Raw genomic sequence first — 19,826 nt, forward strand, 5'->3', positions numbered from 1 at the left:
CAAAACGCGTTTTAAGCATGCACATGGAAGTTTTGGTAGACGCGGATGCTGTTTTCTGCAAAACCACACGATATGCATGCAAATGGCACTTTTGGCAGAACGCGCGTGTGGATTTCTACGAAACGAGGTGAAAAGCATGCCAATGCTGCTCTTTTTAGAACCCGCACATGGATTTGTGCCAAAAAGCGTTTTAAGCATGAATATGCAACTTTTGGTAGACGCGGATGCAGTTTTCTGCAAAATCACACGATATGCATGCAAATGGTGCTTTTGGCAGAACGCGCGTGTGTATTTCTACCAAACGACGTGAAAAGCATGCCAATGCTGCTCTTTTTGGCACCCGCACATGGATTTGTGCGAAAACGCGTTTTAAGCATGACTATGCAACTTTTGGTAGACGCGGATGCAGTTTTCTGCAAAACCACACGATATGCATGCAAATGGCGCTTTTGGCAGAACGCGCGCGTAGATTTCTACCAAACGACGTGAAAAGCATGCCAATGCTGCTCTTTTTAGCACCCGCACATGGATTTGTGCCAAAACGCGTTTTAAGCATGAATATGCAACTTTTGGTAGACGCGGATGCAGTTTTCTGCAAAACCACACGATATGCATGCAAATGGCGCTTTTGGCAGAACGCGCGCGTGGATTTCTACCAAACGACATGAAAAGCATGCCAATGCTGCTCTTTTTAGAACACGCACATGGATTTGTGCCAAAACGCGTTTTAAGCATGCATATGCAACTTTTGTTAGACGCGGATGCAGTTTTCTGCAAAACCACACGATATGCATGCAAATGGCGCTTTTGGCAGAACGCGCGTGTGGATTTCTACCAAACAACGTGAAAAGCATGCCAATGCTGCTCTTTTAGAACCCGCACATGGATTTCTGCCAAAAAGCGTTTTAAGCATGAATATGCAACTTTTGGCAGACGCGGATGCAGTTTTCTGCAAAACCACACGATATGCATGCAAATGGCGCTTTTGGCAGAACGCGCGTGTGGATTTCTACCAAACGACGTGAAAAGCATGCCAATGCTGCTCTTTTTAGCACCCGCACATGGATTTGTGCCAAAACGCGTTTTAAGCAAGAATATGCAACTTTTGGTAGAAGCGGATGCAGTTTTCTGCAAAACCACACGATATGCATGCAAATGGCGCTTTTGGCAGAACGCGCGTGTGGATTTCAACCAAACGACGTGAAAAGTATGCCAATGCTGCTCTTTTTAGAACCCGCACATGGATTTGTGCCAAAACGCATTTTAAGCATGCATATGCAGCTTTTGGTAGACGCGGATGCACTTTTCTGCAAAACCACACGATATGCATGCAAATGGTTCTTTTGGCAGAACGCGCGTGTGGATTTCTACCAAACGACGTGAAAAGCATGCCAATGCTGCTCTTTTTAGCACCCGCACATGGATTTGTGCCAAAACGCGTTTTAAGCAAGAATATGCAACTTTCGGTAGACGCGCATGCAGTTTTCTGCAAAACCACACGATATGCATGCAAATGGCGCTTTTGGCAGAACGCGCGTGTGGATTTCTACCAAACGACGTGAAAAGCATGCCAATGCTGCTCTTTTTAGCACCCGCACATGGACTTGTGCCAAAACGCGTTTTAAGCAAGAATATGCAACTTTTGGTAGACGCGCATGCAGTTTTCTGCAAAACCACACGATATGCATGCAAATGGCGCTTTTGGCAGAACGCGCGTGTGGATTTCTACCAAACGACGTGAAAAGTATGCCAATGCTGCTCTTTTTAGAACCCGCACATGGATTTGAGCCAAAAAGCGTTTTAAGTATGAATATGCAACTTTTGGTAGACGCGGATGCAGTTTTCTGCAAAACCACACGATATGCATGCAAATGGCGCTTTTGGCAGACCGCGCGTGTGGATTTCTATCAAACGACGTGAAAAGCATGCCAATGCTGCTCTTTTTAGAACCCGCACATGGATTTGTGCCAAAAAGCGTTTTAAGTATGAATATGCAACTTTTGGTAGACGCGGATGCAGTTTTCTGCAAAACCACACGATATGCATGCAAATGGCGCTTTTGGCAGAACGCGCGTGTGGATTTCTACCAAACGACGTGAAAAGCATGCCAATGCTGCTCTTTTTAGAACCCGCACATGGATTTGTGCCAAAAAGCGTTTTAAGCATGAATATGCAACTTTTGGTAGACGCCGATGCAGTTTTCAACAAAACCACACGATATGCATGCAAATGGCGCTTTTGGCAGAACGCGCGTGTGGATTTCTACCAAACGACGTGAAAAGCATGCCAATGCTGCTCTTTTTAGCACCCGCACATGGATTTGTGCCAAAACGCGTTTTAAGCATGAATATGCAACTTTTGGTAGACGCGGATGCAGTTTTCTGCAACACCACACGATATGCATGCAAATGGTACTTTTGGCAGAACGCGCATGTGGATTTCTACCAAACGACGTGAAAATCATGCCAATGCTGCTCTTTTTAGCACCCGCACATGGATTTGTGCCAAAACGCGTTTTAAGCATGAATTAGCAACTTTTGGTAGACGCGGATGCAGTTTTCTGCAAAACCACACGATATGCATGCAAATGGCGCTTTTGGCAGAACGCGCGTGTGGATTTCTACCAAACGACGTGAAAAACATGCCAATGCTGCTCTTTTTAGCACCCGCACATGGATTTGTGCCAAAACGCGTTTTAAGCATGCATATGCAACTTTTGGTAGACGCGGATGCAGTTTTCTGCAAAACAACACGATATGCATGCAAATGGCGCTTTTGGCAGAACGCGCGTGTGGATTTCTACCAAACGACGTGAAAAGCATACCAATGCTGCTCTTTTTAGCACCTGCACATGGATTTGTGCCAAAACGCGTTTTAAGCATGAATATGCAACTTTTGGTAGACGCGGATGCAGTTTTCTGCAAAACCACACGGTATGCATGCAAATGGCGCTTTTGACAGAACGCGCGTGTGTATTTCTACCAAACGACGTGAAAAGCATGCCAATGCTGTTCTTTTTAGCACCCGCACATGGATTTGTGCCAAAACGCGTTTTAAGCATGAATATGCAACTTTTGGTAGACGCGGATGCAGTTTTCTGCAAAACCACACGATATGCATACAAATGGCGCTTTTGGCAGAACGCGCGTGTGGATTTCTACCAAACGACGTGAAGAGCATGCCAATGCTGCTCTTTTTAGAACCCGCACATGGATTTGTGCCAAAACGCGTTTTAAGCAAGAATATGCAACTTTTGGTAGACGCGGATGCAGTTTTCTGCAAAACCACACGATATGCATGCAAATGGCGCTTTTGGCAGAACGCGCGTGTGGATTTCTACCAAACGACGTGAAAAACATGCCAATGCTGCTCTTTTTAGCACCCGCACATCGATTTGTGCCAAAACGCGTTTTAAGCATGCACATGGAACTTTTGGTAGACGCGGATGCAGTTTTCTGCAAAACCACACGATATGCATGCAAATGGCGCTTTTGGCAGAACGCGCGTGTGGATTTCTACGAAACGAGGTGAAAAGCATGCCAATGCTGCTCTTTTTAGAACCCGAACATGGATTTGTGCCAAAAAGCGTTTTAAGCATGAATATGCAACTTTTGGTAGACGCGGATGCAGTTTTCTGCAAAATCACACGATATGCATGCAAATGGTGCTTTTGGCAGAACGCGCGTGTGTATTTCTACCAAACGACGTGAAAAGCATGCCAATGCTGCTCTTTTTGGCACCCGCACATGGATTTGTGCGAAAACGCGTTTTAAGCTTGACTATGCAACTTTTGGTAGACGCGGATGCAGTTTTCTGCAAAACCACACGATATGCATGCAAATGGCGCTTTTGGCCGAACGCGCGCGTAGATTTCTACCAAACGACGTGAAAAGCATGCCAATGCTGCTCTTTTTAGCACCCGCACATGGATTTGTGCCAAAACGCGTTTTAAGCATGAATATGCAACTTTTGGTAGACGCGGATGCAGTTTTCTGCAAAACCACACGATATGCATGCAAATGGCGCTTTTGGCAGAACGCGCGTGTGGATTTCTACCAAACGACATGAAAAGCATGCCAATGCTGCTCTTTTTAGAACACGCACATGGATTTGTGCCAAAACGCGTTTTAAGCATGCATATGCAACTTTTGTTAGACGCGGATGCAGTTTTCTGCAAAACCACACGATATGCATGCAAATGGCGCTTTTGGCAGAACGCGCGTGTGGATTTCTACCAAACAACGTGAAAAGCATGCCAATGCTGCTCTTTTTAGAACCCGCACATGGATTTCTGCCAAAAAGCGTTTTAAGCATGAATATGCAACTTTTGGCAGACGCGGATGCAGTTTTCTGCAAAACCACACGATATGCATGCAAATGGCGCTTTTGGCAGAACGCGCGTGTGGATTTCTACCAAACGACGTGAAAAGCATGCCAATGCTGCTCTTTTTAGCACCCGCACATGGATTTGTGCCAAAACGCGTTTTAAGCAAGAATATGCAACTTTTGGTAGACGCGGATGCAGTTTTCTGCAAAACCACACGATATGCATGCAAATGGCGCTTTTGGCAGAACGCGCGTGTGGATTTCAACCAAACGACGTGAAAAGTATGCCAATGCTGCTCTTTTTAGAACCCGCACATGGATTTGTGCCAAAACGCATTTTAAGCATGCATATGCAGCTTTTGGTAGACGCGGATGCAGTTTTCTGCAAAACCACACGATATGCATGCAAATGGTTCTTTTGGCAGAACGCGCGTGTGGATTTCTACCAAACGACGTGAAAAGCATGCCAATGCTGCTCTTTTTAGCACCCGCACATGGATTTGTGCCAAAACGCGTTTTAAGCAAGAATATGCAACTTTTGGTAGACGCGCATGCAGTTTTCTGCAAAACCACACGATATGCATGCAAATGGCGCTTTTGGCAGAACGCGCGTGTGGATTTCTACCAAACGACGTGAAAAGTATGCCAATGCTGCTCTTTTTAGAACGCGCACATGAATTTGTGCCAAAACGCATTTTAAGCATGCATATGCAGCTTTTGGTAGACGCGGATGCAGTTTTCTGCAAAACCACACGATATGCATGCAAATGGTGCTTTTGGCAGAACGCGCGTGTGGATTTCTACCAAACGACGTGAAAAGCATAACAATGCTGCTCTTTTTAGAACCCGCACATGGATTTGTGCCAAAACGCGTTTTAAGCATGAATATGCAACTTTTGGTAGACGCGGATGCAGTTTTCTGCAAAACCACACGATATGCATGCAAATGGCGCTTTTGGCAGAACGCGCGTGTGGATTTCTACCAAACGACGTGAAAAGCATGCCAATGCTGCTCTTTTTAGAACCCGCAAATGGATTTGTGCCAAAAAGCGTTTTAAGTATGAATATGCAACTTTTGGTAGACGCGGATGCAGTTTTCTGCAAAACCACACGATATGCATGCAAATGGCGCTTTTGGCAGAACGCGCGTGTGGATTTCTACCAAACGACGTGAAAAGCATGCCAATGCTGCTCTTTTTAGAACCCGCGCATGGATTTGTGCCAAAAAGCGTTTTATGCATGAATATGCAACTTTTGGTAGACGCGGATGCAGTTTTCTACAAAACCACACGATATGCATGCAAATGGCGCTTTTGGCAGAACGCGCGTGTGGATTTCTACCAAACGACGTGAAAAGCATGCCAATGCTGCTCTTTTTAGCACCCGCACATGGATTTGTGCCAAAACGCGTTTTAAGCATGAATATGCAACTTTTGGTAGACGCGGATGCAGTTTTCTGCAACACCACACGATATGCATGCAAATGGTACTTTTGGCAGAACGCGCGTGTGGATTTCTACCAAACGACGTGAAAAGCATGCCAATGCTGCTCTTTTTGGCACCCGCACATGGATTTGTGCGAAAACGCGTTTTAAGCTTGACTATGCAACTTTTGGTAGACGCGGATGCAGTTTTCTGCAAAACCACACGATATGCATGCAAATGGCGCTTTTGGCCGAACGCGCGCGTAGATTTCTACCAAACGACGTGAAAAGCATGCCAATGCTGCTCTTTTTAGCAGCCGCACATGGATTTGTGCCAAAACGCGTTTTAAGCATGAATATGCAACTTTTGGTAGACGCGGATGCAGTTTTCTGCAAAACCACACGATATGCATGCAAATGGCGCTTTTGGCAGAACGCGCGTGTGGATTTCTACCAAACGACATGAAAAGCATGCCAATGCTGCTCTTTTTAGAACACGCACATGGATTTGTGCCAAAACGCGTTTTAAGCATGCATATGCAACATTTGTTAGACGCGGATGCAGTTTTCTGCAAAACCACACGATATGCATGCAAATGGCGCTTTTGGCAGAACGCGCGTGTGGATTTCTACCAAACAACGTGAAAAGCATGCCAATGCTGCTCTTTTTAGAACCCGCACATGGATTTCTGCCAAAAAGCGTTTTAAGCATGAATATGCAACTTTTGGCAGACGCGGATGCAGTTTTCTGCAAAACCACACGATATGCATGCAAATGGCGCTTTTGGCAGAACGCGCGTGTGGATTTCTACCAAACGACGTGAAAAGCATGCCAATGCTGCTCTTTTTAGCACCCGCACATGGATTTGTGCCAAAACGCGTTTTAAGCAAGAATATGCAACTTTTGGTAGACGCGGATGCAGTTTTCTGCAAAACCACACGATATGCATGCAAATGGCGCTTTTGGCAGAACGCGCGTGTGGATTTCAACCAAACGACGTGAAAAGTATGCCAATGCTGCTCTTTTTAGAACCCGCACATGGATTTGTGCCAAAACGCATTTTAAGCATGCATATGCAGCTTTTGGTAGACGCGGATGCAGTTTTCTGCAAAACCACACGATATGCATGCAAATGGTTCTTTTGGCAGAACGCGCGTGTGGATTTCTACCAAACGACGTGAAAAGCATGCCAATGCTGCTCTTTTTAGCACCCGCACATGGATTTGTGCCAAAACGCGTTTTAAGCAAGAATATGCAACTTTTGGTAGACGCGCATGCAGTTTTCTGCAAAACCACACGATATGCATGCAAATGGCGCTTTTGGCAGAACGCGCGTGTGGATTTCTACCAAACGACGTGAAAAGTATGCCAATGCTGCTCTTTTTAGAACGCGCACATGAATTTGTGCCAAAACGCATTTTAAGCATGCATATGCAGCTTTTGGTAGACGCGGATGCAGTTTTCTGCAAAACCACACGATATGCATGCAAATGGTGCTTTTGGCAGAACGCGCGTGTGGATTTCTACCAAACGACGTGAAAAGCATAACAATGCTGCTCTTTTTAGAACCCGCACATGGATTTGTGCCAAAACGCGTTTTAAGCATGAATATGCAACTTTTGGTAGACGCGGATGCAGTTTTCTGCAAAACCACACGATATGCATGCAAATGGCGCTTTTGGCAGAACGCGCGTGTGGATTTCTACCAAACGACGTGAAAAGCATGCCAATGCTGCTCTTTTTAGAACCCGCAAATGGATTTGTTCCAAAAAGCGTTTTAAGTATGAATATGCAACTTTTGGTAGACGCGGATGCAGTTTTCTGCAAAACCACACGATATGCATGCAAATGGCGCTTTTGGCAGAACGCGCGTGTGGATTTCTACCAAACGACGTGAAAAGCATGCCAATGCTGCTCTTTTTAGAACCCGCGCATGGATTTGTGCCAAAAAGCGTTTTATGCATGAATATGCAACTTTTGGTAGACGCGGATGCAGTTTTCTACAAAACCACACGATATGCATGCAAATGGCGCTTTTGGCAGAACGCGCGTGTGGATTTCTACCAAACGACGTGAAAAGCATGCCAATGCTGCTCTTTTTAGCACCCGCACATGGATTTGTGCCAAAACGCGTTTTAAGCATGAATATGCAACTTTTGGAAGACGCGGATGCAGTTTTCTGCAACACCACACGATATGCATGCAAATGGTACTTTTGGCAGAACGCGCGTGTGGATTTCTACCAAACGACGTGAAAAGCATGCCAATGCTGCTCTTTTTAGCACCCGGACATGGATTTGTGCCAAAACGCGTTTTAAGCATGAATTAGCAACTTTTGGTAGACGCGGATGCAGTTTTCTGCAAAACCACACGATATGCATGCAAATGGCGCTTTTGGCAGAACGCGCGTGTGTATTTCTACCAAACGACGTGAAAAGCATGCCAATGCTGTTCTTTTTAGCACCCGCACATGGATTTGTGCCAAAACGCGTTTTAAGCATGAATATGCAACTTTTGGTAGACGCGGATGCAGTTTTCTGCAAAATCACACGATATGCATGCAAATGGCGCTTTTGGCAGAACGCGCGTGTGGATTTCTACCAAACGACGTGAAGAGCATGCCAATGCTGCTCTTTTTAGCACCCGCACATGGATTTGTGCCAAAACGCGTTTTAAGCATGAATATGCAACTTTTGGTAGACGCGGATGCAGTTTTCTGCAAAACAACACGATATGCATGCAAATGGCGCTTTTGGCAGAACGCGCGTGTGGATTTCTACCAAACGACGTGAAAAGCATGCCAATGCTGCTCTTTTTAGCACCCGCACATGGATTTGTGCCAAAACGCGTTTTAAGCATGAATATGCAACTTTTGGTAGACGCGGATGCAGTTTTCTGCAAAACCACACGATATGCATGCAAATGGTGCTTTTGGCAGAACGCGCGTGTGGATTTCTACCAAACGACGTGAAAAGCATGCCAATGCTGCTCTTTTTAGAACCCGCACATGGATTTGTGCCAAAACGCGTTTTAAGCATGAATATGCAACTTTTGGTAGACGCGGATGCAGTTTTCTGCAAAACCACACGGTATGCATGCAAATGGCGCTTTTGGCAGAACGCGCGTGTGGATTTCTACCAAACGACGTGAAAAGCATGCCAATGCTGCTCTTTTTAGCACCCGCACATGGATTTGTGCCAAAACGCGTTTTAAGCATGAATATGCAACTTTTGGTAGACGCGGATGCAGTTTTCTGCAAATCCACACGATATGCATGCAAATGGCGCTTTTGGCAGAACGCGCGTGTGGATTTCTACCAAACGACGTGAAAAGCATGCCAATGCTGCTCTTTTTAGCACCCGCACATGGATTTGTGCCAAAACGCGTTTTAAGCATGCATATGCAACTTTTGGTAGACGCGGATGCAGTTTTCTGCAAAACAACACGATATGCATGCAAATGGCGCTTTTGGCAGAACGCGCGTGTGGATTTCTACCAAACGACGTGAAAAGCGTACCAATGCTGCTCTTTTTAGCACCTGCACATGGATTTGTGCCAAAACGCGTTTTAAGCATGAATATGCAACTTTTGGTCGACGCGGATGCAGTTTTCTGCAAAACCACACCGTATGCATGCAAATGGCGCTTTTGACAGAACGCGCGTGTGTATTTCTACCAAACGAGGTGAAAAGCATGCCAATGCTGTTCTTTTTAGCACCCGCACATGGATTTGTGCCAAAACGCGTTTTAAGCATGAATATGCAACTTTTGGTATACGCGGATGCAGTTTTCTGCAAAACCACACGATATGCATGCAAATGGCGCTTTTGGCAGAACGCGCGTGTGGATTTCTACCAAACGACGTGAAGAGCATGCCAATGCTGCTCTTTTTAGAACCCGCACATGGATTTGTGCCAAAACGCGTTTTAAGCAAGAATATGCAACTTTTGGTAGACGCGGATGCAGTTTTCTGCAAAACCACACGATATGCATGCAAATGGCGCTTTTGGCAGAACGCGCGTGTGGATTTCTACCAAACGACGTGAAAAGCATACCAATGCTGCTCTTTTTAGCACCTGCACATGGATTTGTGCCAAAACGCGTTTTAAGCATGAATATGCAACTTTTGGTAGATGCGGATGCAGTTTTCTGCAAAACCACACCGTAGGCATGCAAATGGCGCTTTTGACAGAACGCGCGTGTGTATTTCTACCAAACGACGTGAAAAGCATGCCAATGCTGTTCTTTTTAGCACCCGCACATGGATTTGTGCCAAAACGCGTTTTAAGCATGAATATGCAACTTTTGGTATACGCGGATGCAGTTTTCTGCAAAACCACACGATATGCATGCAAATGGCGCTTTTGGCAGAACGCGCGTGTGGATTTCTACCAAACGACGTGAAGAGCATGCCAATGCTGCTCTTTTTAGAACCCGCACATGGATTTGTGCCAAAACGCGTTTTAAGCAAGAATATGCAACTTTTGGTAGACGCGGATGCAGTTTTCTGCAAAACCACACGATATGCATGCAAATGGCGCTTTTGGCAGAACGCGCGTGTGGATTTCTACCAAACGACGTGAAAAGCATGCCAATGCTGCTCTTTTTAGCACCCGCACATGGATTTGTGCCAAAACGCGTTTTAAGCATGAATATGCAACTTTTGGTAGACGCGGATGCAGTTTTCTGCAAAACCATACGATATGCATGCAAATGGTGCTTTTGGCAGAACGCGCGTGTGGATTTCTACCAAACGACGTGAAAAGCATGCCAATGCTGCTCTTTTTAGAACCCGCACATGGATTTGTGCCAAAACGCGTTTTAAGCATGAATATGCAACTTTTGGTAGACGCGGATGCAGTTTTCTGCAAAACCACACGATATGCATGCAAATGGCGCTTTTGGCAGAACGCGCATGTGGATTTCTACCAAACGACGTGAAAAGCATGACAATGCTGCTCTTTTTAGCACCCGCACATAGATTTGTGCCAAAACGCGTTTTAAGCATGAATATGCAACTTTTGGTAGACGCGGATGCAGTTTTCTGCAAATCCACACGATATGCATGCAAATGGCGCTTTTGGCAGAACGCGCGTGTGGATTTCTACCAAACGACGTGAAAAGCATGCCAATGCTGCTCTTTTTAGCACCCGCACATGGATTTGTGCCAAAACGCGTTTTAAGCATGAATATGCAACTTTTGGTAGACGCGGATGCAGTTTTCTGCAGGACCACACGATATGCATGCAAATGGCGCTTTTGGCAGAACGCGCGTTTGGATTTCTACCAAATGACGTGAAAAGCATGCCAATGCTGCTCTTTTTAGAACCCGCACATGGATTTGTGTCAAAAAGCGTTTTAAGCATGAATATGCAACTTTTGGTAGACGCGGATGCAGTTTTCTGTAAAACCACACGATATGCATGCAAATGGCGCTTTTGGCAGAACGCGCGTGTGGATTTCTACGAAACGACGTGAAAAGCATGCCAATGCTGCTCTTTTCAGCACCCGCACATGGATTTTTGCCAAAACGCGTTTTAAGCATGAATACGCAACTTTTGGTAGACGCGGATGCAGTTTTCTGCAAAAGCACACGATATGCATGCAAATGGTGCTTTTGGCAGAACGCGCGTGTGGATTTCTACCAAACGACGTGAAAAGCATGCCAATGCTGCTCTTTTTAGAACCCGCACAAGGATTTGTGCCAAAACGCGTTTTAAGCATGCATATGCAACTTTTGTTAGACGCGGATGCAGTTTTCTGCAAAACCACACGATATGCATGCAAATGGCGCTTTTGGCAGAACGCGCGTGTGGATTTCTACCAAACAACATGAAAAGCATGCCAATGCTGCTCTTTTTAGAACCCGCACATGGATTTCTGCCAAAAAGCGTTTTAAGCATGAATATGCAACTTTTGGTAAACGCGGATGCAGTTTTCTGCAAAACCACGCGATATGCATGCAAATGGCGCTTTTGGCAGAACGCGCGTGTGGATTTCTACCAAACGACGTGAAAAGCATGCCAATGCTGCTCTTTTTAGCACCCGCACATGGATTTGTGCCAAAACGCGTTTTAAGCATGCACATGCAACATTTGGTAGACGCGATGCAGTTTTCTGCAAAACCACACCATATGCATGCAAATGGTGCTTTTGGCAGAACGCGCGTGTGGATTTCTACCAAACGACGTGAAAAGCATGCCAATGCTGCTCGTTTTAGCACCCGCACATGGATTTGTGCCAAAACGCGTTTTAAGCATGAATATGCAACTTTTGGTAGACGCGGATGCAGTTTTCTGCAAAACCACACGATATGCATGCAAATGGCGCTTTTGGCAGAACGCGCGTTTGGATTTCTACCAAATGACGTGAAAAGCATGCCAATGCTGCTCTTTTTAGAACCCGCACATGGATTTGTGTCAAAAAGCGTTTTAAGCATGAATATGCAACTTTTGGTAGACGCGGATGCAGTTTTCTGTAAAACCACACGATATGCATGCAAATGGCGCTTTTGGCAGAACGCGCGTGTGGATTTCTACGAAACGACGTGAAAAGCATGCCAATGCTGCTCTTTTCAGCACCCGCACATGGATTTTTGCCAAAACGCGTTTTAAGCATGAATACGCAACTTTTGGTAGACGCGGATGCAGTTTTCTGCAAAAGCACACGATATGCATGCAAATGGTGCTTTTGGCAGAACGCGCGTGTGGATTTCTACCAAACGACGTGAAAAGCATGCCAATGCTGCTCTTTTTAGAACCCGCACAAGGATTTGTGCCAAAACGCGTTTTAAGCATGCATATGCAACTTTTGTTAGACGCGGATGCAGTTTTCTGCAAAACCACACGATATGCATGCAAATGGCGCTTTTGGCAGAACGCGCGTGTGGATTTCTACCAAACAACATGAAAAGCATGCCAATGCTGCTCTTTTTAGAACCCGCACATGGATTTCTGCCAAAAAGCGTTTTAAGCATGAATATGCAACTTTTGGTAGACGCGGATGCAGTTTTCTGCAAAACCACACGATATGCATGCAAATGGCGCTTTTGGCAGAACGCGCGTGTGGATTTCTACCAAACGACGTGAAGAGCATGCCAATGCTGCTCTTTTTAGAACCCGCACATGGATTTGTGTCAAAACGCGTTTTAAGCAAGAATATGCAACTTTTGGTAGACGCGGATGCAGTTTTCTGCAAAACCACACGATATGCATGCAAATGGCGCTTTTGGCAGAATGCGCGTGTGGATTTCTACCAAACGACGTGAAAAGCATGCCAATGCTGCTCTTTTTAGCACCCGCACATGGATTTGTGCCAAAACGCGTTTTAAGCATGAATATGCAACTTTTGGTATACGCGGATGCAGTTTTCTGCAAAACAACACGATATCCATGCAAATGGCGCTTCTGGCAGAACGCGCGTGTGGATTTCTACCAAACGACGTGAAAAGCATACCAATGCTGTTCTTTTTAGCACCTGCACATGGATTTGTGCCAAAACGCGTTTTAAGCATGAATATGCAACTTTTGGTAGACGCGGATGCAGTTTTCTGCAAAACCACACCGTATGCATGCAAATGGCGCTTTTGACAGAACGCGCGTGTGTATTTCTACCAAACGACGTGAAAAGCATGCCAATGCTGTTCTTTTTAGCACCCGCACATGGATTTGTGCCAAAACGCGTTTTAAGCATGAATATGCAACTTTTGGTATACGCGGATGCAGTTTTCTGCAAAACCACACGATATGCATGCAAATGGCGCTTTTGGCAGAACGCGCGTGTGGATTTCTACTAAACGACGTGAAGAGCATGCCAATGCTGCTCTTTTTAGAACCCGCACATGGATTTGTGCCAAAACGCGTTTTAAGCAAGAATATGCAACTTTTGGTAGACGCGGATGCAGTTTTCTGCAAAACCACACGATATGCATGCAAATGGCGCTTTTGGCAGAACGCGCGTGTGGATTTCTACCAAACGACGTGAAAAGCATGCCAATGCTGCTCTTTTTAGCACCCGCACAAGGACTTGTGCCAAAACGCGTTTTAAGCATGAATATGCAACTTTTGGTAGACGCGGATGCAGTTTTCTGCAAAACCATACGATATGCATGCAAATGGTGCTTTTGGCAGAACGCGCGTGTGGATTTCTACCAAACGACGTGAAAAGCATGCCAATGCTGCTCTTTTTAGAACCCGCACATGGATTTGTGCCAAAACGCGTTTTAAGCTTGAATATGCAACTTTTGGTAGACGCGGATGCAGTTTTCTGCAAAACCACACGATATGCATGCAAATGGCGCTTTTGGCAGAACGCGCGTGTGGATTTCTACCAAACGACGTGAAAAGCATGCCAATGCTGCTCTTTTTAGCACCCGCACAAGGATTTGTGCCAAAACGCGTTTTAAGCATGAATATGCAACTTTTGGTAGACGCGGATGCAGTTTTCTGCAAATCCACACGATATGCATGCAAATGGCGCTTTTGGCAGAACGCGCGTTTGGATTTCTACCAAATGACGTGAAAAGCATACCAATGCTGCTCTTTTTAGAACCCGCACATGGATTTGTGTCAAAAAGCGTTTTAAGCATGAATATGCAACTTTTGGTAGACGCGGATGCAGTTTTCTGTAAAACCACACGATATGCATGCAAATGGCGCTTTTGGCAGAACGCGCGTGTGGATTTCTACGAAACGACGTGAAAAGCATGCCAATGCTGCTCTTTTTAGCACCCGCACATGGATTTGTGCCAAAACGCGTTTTAAGCATGAATATGCAACTTTTGGTAGACGCGGATGCAGTTTTCTGCAAAACCACACGATATGCATGCAAATGGCGCTTTTGGCAGAACGCGCGTGTGGATTTCTACCAAACGACGTGAAAAGCATGCCAATGCTGCTCTTTTTAGAACCCGCACATGGATTTGTGCCAAAACGCGTTTTAAGCATGCACATGCAACATTTGGTAGACGCGATGCAGTTTTCTGCAAAACCACACGATATGCATGCAAATGGTGCTTTTGGCAGAACGCGCGTGTGGATTTCTACCAAACGACGTGAAAAGCATGCCAATGCTGCTCTTTTTAGAACCCGCACATGGATTTGTGCTAAAACGCGTGTTAAGCATGAATATGCAACTTTTGGTAGACGCGGATGCAGTTTTCTGCAAAACCACACGATATGCATGCAAATGGCGCTTTTGGCAGAACGCGCGTGTGGATTTCTACCAAACGACGTGAAAAGCATGCCAATGCTGCTCTTTTTAGCACCCGCACATGGATTTGTGCCAAAACGCGTTTTAAGCATGAATATGCAACTTTTGGTAGACGCGGATGCAGTTTTCTGCAAATCCACACGACATGCATGCAAATGGCGCTTTTGGCAGAACGCGCGTGTGGATTTCTACCAAACGACGTGATAAGCATGCCAATGCTGCTCTTTTTAGCACCCGCACATGGATTTGTGCCAAAACTCGTTTTAAGCATGAATATGCAACTTTTGGTAGACGCGGATGCAGTTTTCTGCAGGACCACACGATATGCATGCAAATGGCGCTTTTGGCAGAACGCGCGTTTGGATTTCTACCAAATGACGTGAAAAGCATGCCAATGCTGCTCTTTTTAGAACCCGCACATGGATTTGTGTCAAAAAGCGTTTTAAGCATGAATATGCAACTTTTGGTAGACGCGGATGCAGTTTTCTGCAAAACCACACGATATGCATGCAAATGGCGCTTTTGGCAGAACGCGCGTGTGGATTTCTACGAAACGACGTGAAAAGCATGCCAATGCTGCTCTTTTCAGCACCCGCACATGGATTTGTGCCAAAACGCGTTTTAAGCATGAATACGCAACTTTTGGTAGACGCGGATGCAGTTTTCTGCAAAACCACACGATATGCATGCAAATGGTGCTTTTGGCAGAACGCGCGTGTGGATTTCTACCAAAGGACGTGAAAAGCATGCCAATGCTGCTCTTTTTAGAACCCGCACATGGATTTGTGCCAAAACGCGTTTTAAGCATGAATATGCAACTTTTGGTAGACGCGGATACAGTTTTCTGCAAAACCACACGATATGCATGCAAATGGCGCTTTTGGCAGAACGCGCGTGTGGATTTCTACCAAACGACGTGAAAACCATGCCAATGCTGCTCTTTTTAGCACCCACACATGGATTTGTTCCAAAACGCGTTTTAAGCATGAATATGCAACTTTTGGTAGACGCGGATGCAGTTTTCTGCAAAACAACACGATATGCATGCAAATGGTGCTTTTGGCAGAACGCGCGTGTGCATTTCTACCAAACGACGTGAAAAGCATGCCAATGCTGCTCGTTTTAGCACCTGCACATGGATTTGTGCCAAAACGCGTTTTAAGCATGAATATGCAACTTTTGGTAGACGCGGATGCAGTTTTCTGCAAAACCACACGATATGCATGCAAATGGCGCTTTTGGCAGAACGCGCGTGTGGATTTCTACCAAACGACGTGAAAAGCATGCCAATGCTGCTCTTTTTAGAACCCGCACAAGGATTTGTGCCAAAACGCGTTTTAAGCATGCATATGCAACTTTTGTTAGACGCGGGTGCAGTTTTCTGCAAAACCACACGATATGCATGCAAATGGCGCTTTTGGCAGAACGCGCGTGTGGATTTCTACCAAACAACGTGAAAAGCATGCCAATGCTGCTCTTTTTAGAACCCGCACATGGATTTCTGCCAAAAAGCGTTTTAAGCATGAATATGCAACTTTTGGTAAACGCGGATGCAGTTTTCTGCAAAACCACGCGATATGCATGCAAATGGCGCTTTTGGCAGAACGCGCGTGTGGATTTCTACCAAACGACGTGAAAATCATGCCAATGCTGCTCTTTTTAGCACCCGCACATGGATTTGTGCCAAAACGCGTTTTAAGCATGCACATGCAACATTTGGTAGACGCGATGCAGTTTTCTGCAAAACCACACGATATGCATGCAAATGGTGCTTTTGGCAGAACGCGCGTGTGGATTTCTACCAAACGACGTGAAAAGCATGCCAATGCTGCTCTTTATAGCACCCGCACATGGATTTGTGCCAAAACGCGTTTTAAGCAAGAATATGCAACTTTTGGTAGACGCGGATGCAGTTTTCTGCAAAGCAGTTGGCGGCACGTCCAGAGCCGGCCCTAAAACGATTTGTTCTGTTCCTGCAGGTGCGCAACTACGTCACAAGAGTTTCAAGTGGTTCATCGGACGTCGGATGCTCTTTTGCACGGATGGCTTCGACGGTGTGGCAGCTCTGCTGAAAAACGTGGAACTTTTCCAGTTCTTCTTGACTTCGGTTCGCGTCACAAGATGGTGCTCTGATCAACAAGCGCCGTCATCGTCCCCATAAAAACGCATCGCTTGCAAGCAGCAAGCGCAGTTGGCGGCACGTCCAGAGCCGGCCCTAAAACGATTTGTTCTGTTCCTGCAGGTGCGCAACTACGTCACAAGAGTTTCAAGTGGTTCATCGGACGTCGGATGCTCTTTTGCACGGATGGCTTCGACGGTGTGGCAGCTCTGCTGAAAAACGTGGAACTTTTCCAGTTCTTCTTGACTTCGGTTCGCGTCACAAGATGGTGCTCTGATCAACAAGCGCCGTCATCGTCCCCATAAAAACGCATCGCTTGCAAGCAGCAAGCGCAGTTGGCGGCACGTCCAGAGCCGGCCCTAAAACGATTTGTTCTGTTCCTGCAGGTGAGCTGGTTTCACTGTAGCAACTTTTCTGTACATTCCATGCCGCCAACTGCAAAACTGTCATTTGCTTGATCTACCGCGTGTGTTCTCTTGTGCGCATGTGTGATGGAAGGAAAAGATTGTGCTCAATGTGGGGTTGATTTTGCCGGCGAAGACCGGTGCATGGAATGCTCGAACTGTGCATCGTTGTATCACCTCGGTCAAGAGTGCTCAGGTGTGGCTGAAGGCACATTCTTGTCGATGGGCCCGAAAAAGAGGGAAAAGTGGCGGTGTAAAACATGTAGATCAGCGGATTCTTCCCAAGGCAGTTCTAGCCAGTTAACAGCTATTGCTGAAAAGCTGTCGTTGCTGGATTCTATTCGTGCGAAAGTTGAATCTCTTTCCCTGGTTCCGTCGAAAATAGACGAACTGTTGTGCCTCAAGTCCGAGATCGAAGTAGTGAAAACAAAAATGCAGGAAATACACGACTCGGTCGACTTTCTTTCAAATAAATATGATTCCTTGCTGAAAGGATCAGCAACACGAGAGAAACAGGTCACTGAATTGTCTTCTAAGGTGATGGCACTTGAGGATCAGGTCGCTTCTCAGGCAGCTGTCATTCAAGACCTTAGAGGAGAAATAAATGCCTCTGAACAGTATAGTAGGTCCTCAAACCTCGAAATTCATAACGTACCCCAACTTCCTAGTGAAAACTTGACTACTACTGTTGCTGAACTGGCCGCTCAACTAGGCATTGATTCATTCCTGCCAGGTCACGTAGTAGCTGTGCACCGGTTGCCCAGGAAGAGCAAAACAGCTCCAGTTTTAGTGCGCTTCCTTTCGGCGGGCATACGTGACAGCTGGCTGGCAAAGCGAAAGAAACTGAAATCTCTGGCGAAGGAAAATGAGCCCTCGGTTTTCTTTGTCGAAAACTTGACGAAATACAACAGAGAACTGTTCTGGGAGACAAAGACTAAGGCCAAAGAGGCCGATTTCAAGTTCGTATGGGTGAAACATGGCAAAATTTATGCCCGTAAGAAGGAGGGTGACCCAGTTGTGCGCATAATGAGCCCTTGTGACTTGTCTCGGCTAGTCTGACCTCTTATCCTCTGCTTTGTCTGTTGTAATCTTTTTCCTGATTCATGGCTTCGTGCGAACAATTTCGAGACTTTCCTTCTTTTTCTGTTCTTTTAAAACCAGGTGAAGGCACATTCACTGTTTTTCATGCAAACGTGCGTAGTATTCGCAAGCACTGGAATGAATTTTGTGTCCACGCTGGTGCAGTACGTGATATAGCTGATGTTTTTGTCTTAACTGAAATTAATATTGGGCAGGAACATACTGGTCTCTTTCAACTCCAAGGTTATCACAATCATTTTTTGACGCGCAAGGACGGCCGTGGCGGTGGAATTGCCATTTTCATCAAAAATTGTTGGATTTCAAGTCCTCTGAACATAATTTTCACAAGTGCTGAATCGCTAGCCCTTCGTATTCACACACGATCTTTTGCCATCACATTGCTCGCTATTTATAGGCCGCCAAATCAAAGTGTTAGAAAGTTTGTGGACGAATTGCATCTACTTGCTTTTCCATCTGGTCACGTGTGCATGATAGGTGATGTTAACATTGACGTGCTGAAGAAAGAACGACACATTGTAGCTGATTACTTGAACACGCTTGCTGACGTTGGAATAGATTCTATTATCAACCTTCCCACACGTGTCGAAATTTTGGGTACATCGCTTGTTTCTTCATGCATAGATCACGTCAACGTTCGCACTGAGAACGACCAGGTACTTCCGTTTATTATTGAGCAAAAGCTATCCGATCACTTCTATGTTGGGTGTAGCTTTCTATCGTCTCAGCATGCTGCGGCTAACAACCCAGTATCACAGATAGAGGTTATTGATAAAAGGAAGCTGGACTCGTTGTTGCAAGGCTACGACTGGAAATCTTTCCTAGCAGAAGTTCCTGCCAGTCACCTGTATAAATCTTTTATTGCCGTTTATACGCAGGCAGTGCACTCTTGCAAAAACGTAGTCGTCTTAAAGCAACGAAAGCCGAAATGCCCGTGGATAAATGGAAATGCTCTAACCGCGTTAGCTGAAAAAGAACTAGCCTGGGCGCGTTGTCGGCGCTCACCTAATAATCAGTATCTTCGTGAAGCTTATAAGATGGCTCGCAATAAAGTCACTGCTGTGCTTAGAGGTGCCAGGCGACAGCACTTCCAAGGTAAATTTTCTGAATTTAGAAAAAACCCGTCCAAGACTTGGTCCGTGGTTAACGAATTAAGGGGTCGTCCCCGGAAAGGCCCATACCAAACTATTGCGAAGAATTTCGGTCCACCATCTATAACGTTAGCAGACCAATTTAATTCCTTTT

The 19,826-nt window shown here is 45.7% G+C and overlaps 1 protein-coding gene across 1 annotated transcript; it reads left to right on the forward strand.

Annotated features, from left to right (window-relative positions):
• Window positions 1-18,023: 18,023 nt before the first annotated feature.
• LOC139053802 (uncharacterized) lies at window positions 18,024-18,542 on the forward strand. Its single transcript, XM_070530545.1, has one exon. The coding sequence runs from the start codon at window positions 18,024-18,026 to the stop codon at window positions 18,540-18,542; it is 519 nt and encodes a 172-aa protein (XP_070386646.1).
• The last annotated feature ends 1,284 nt before the right edge of the window (window positions 18,543-19,826 follow it).

The sequence above is a fragment of the Dermacentor albipictus genome, unplaced genomic scaffold (assembly GCF_038994185.2).
Source record: "Dermacentor albipictus isolate Rhodes 1998 colony unplaced genomic scaffold, USDA_Dalb.pri_finalv2 scaffold_218, whole genome shotgun sequence".
NCBI classification, from domain to species: Eukaryota; Metazoa; Arthropoda; class Arachnida; order Ixodida; family Ixodidae; genus Dermacentor; species Dermacentor albipictus.

Coding starts and splice junctions, on each gene's coding strand:
- LOC139053802 (XM_070530545.1), top strand. CDS start 18,024: ATGGCACTTGAGGATCAGGTCGCTTCTCAGGCAGCTGTCATTCAAGAC.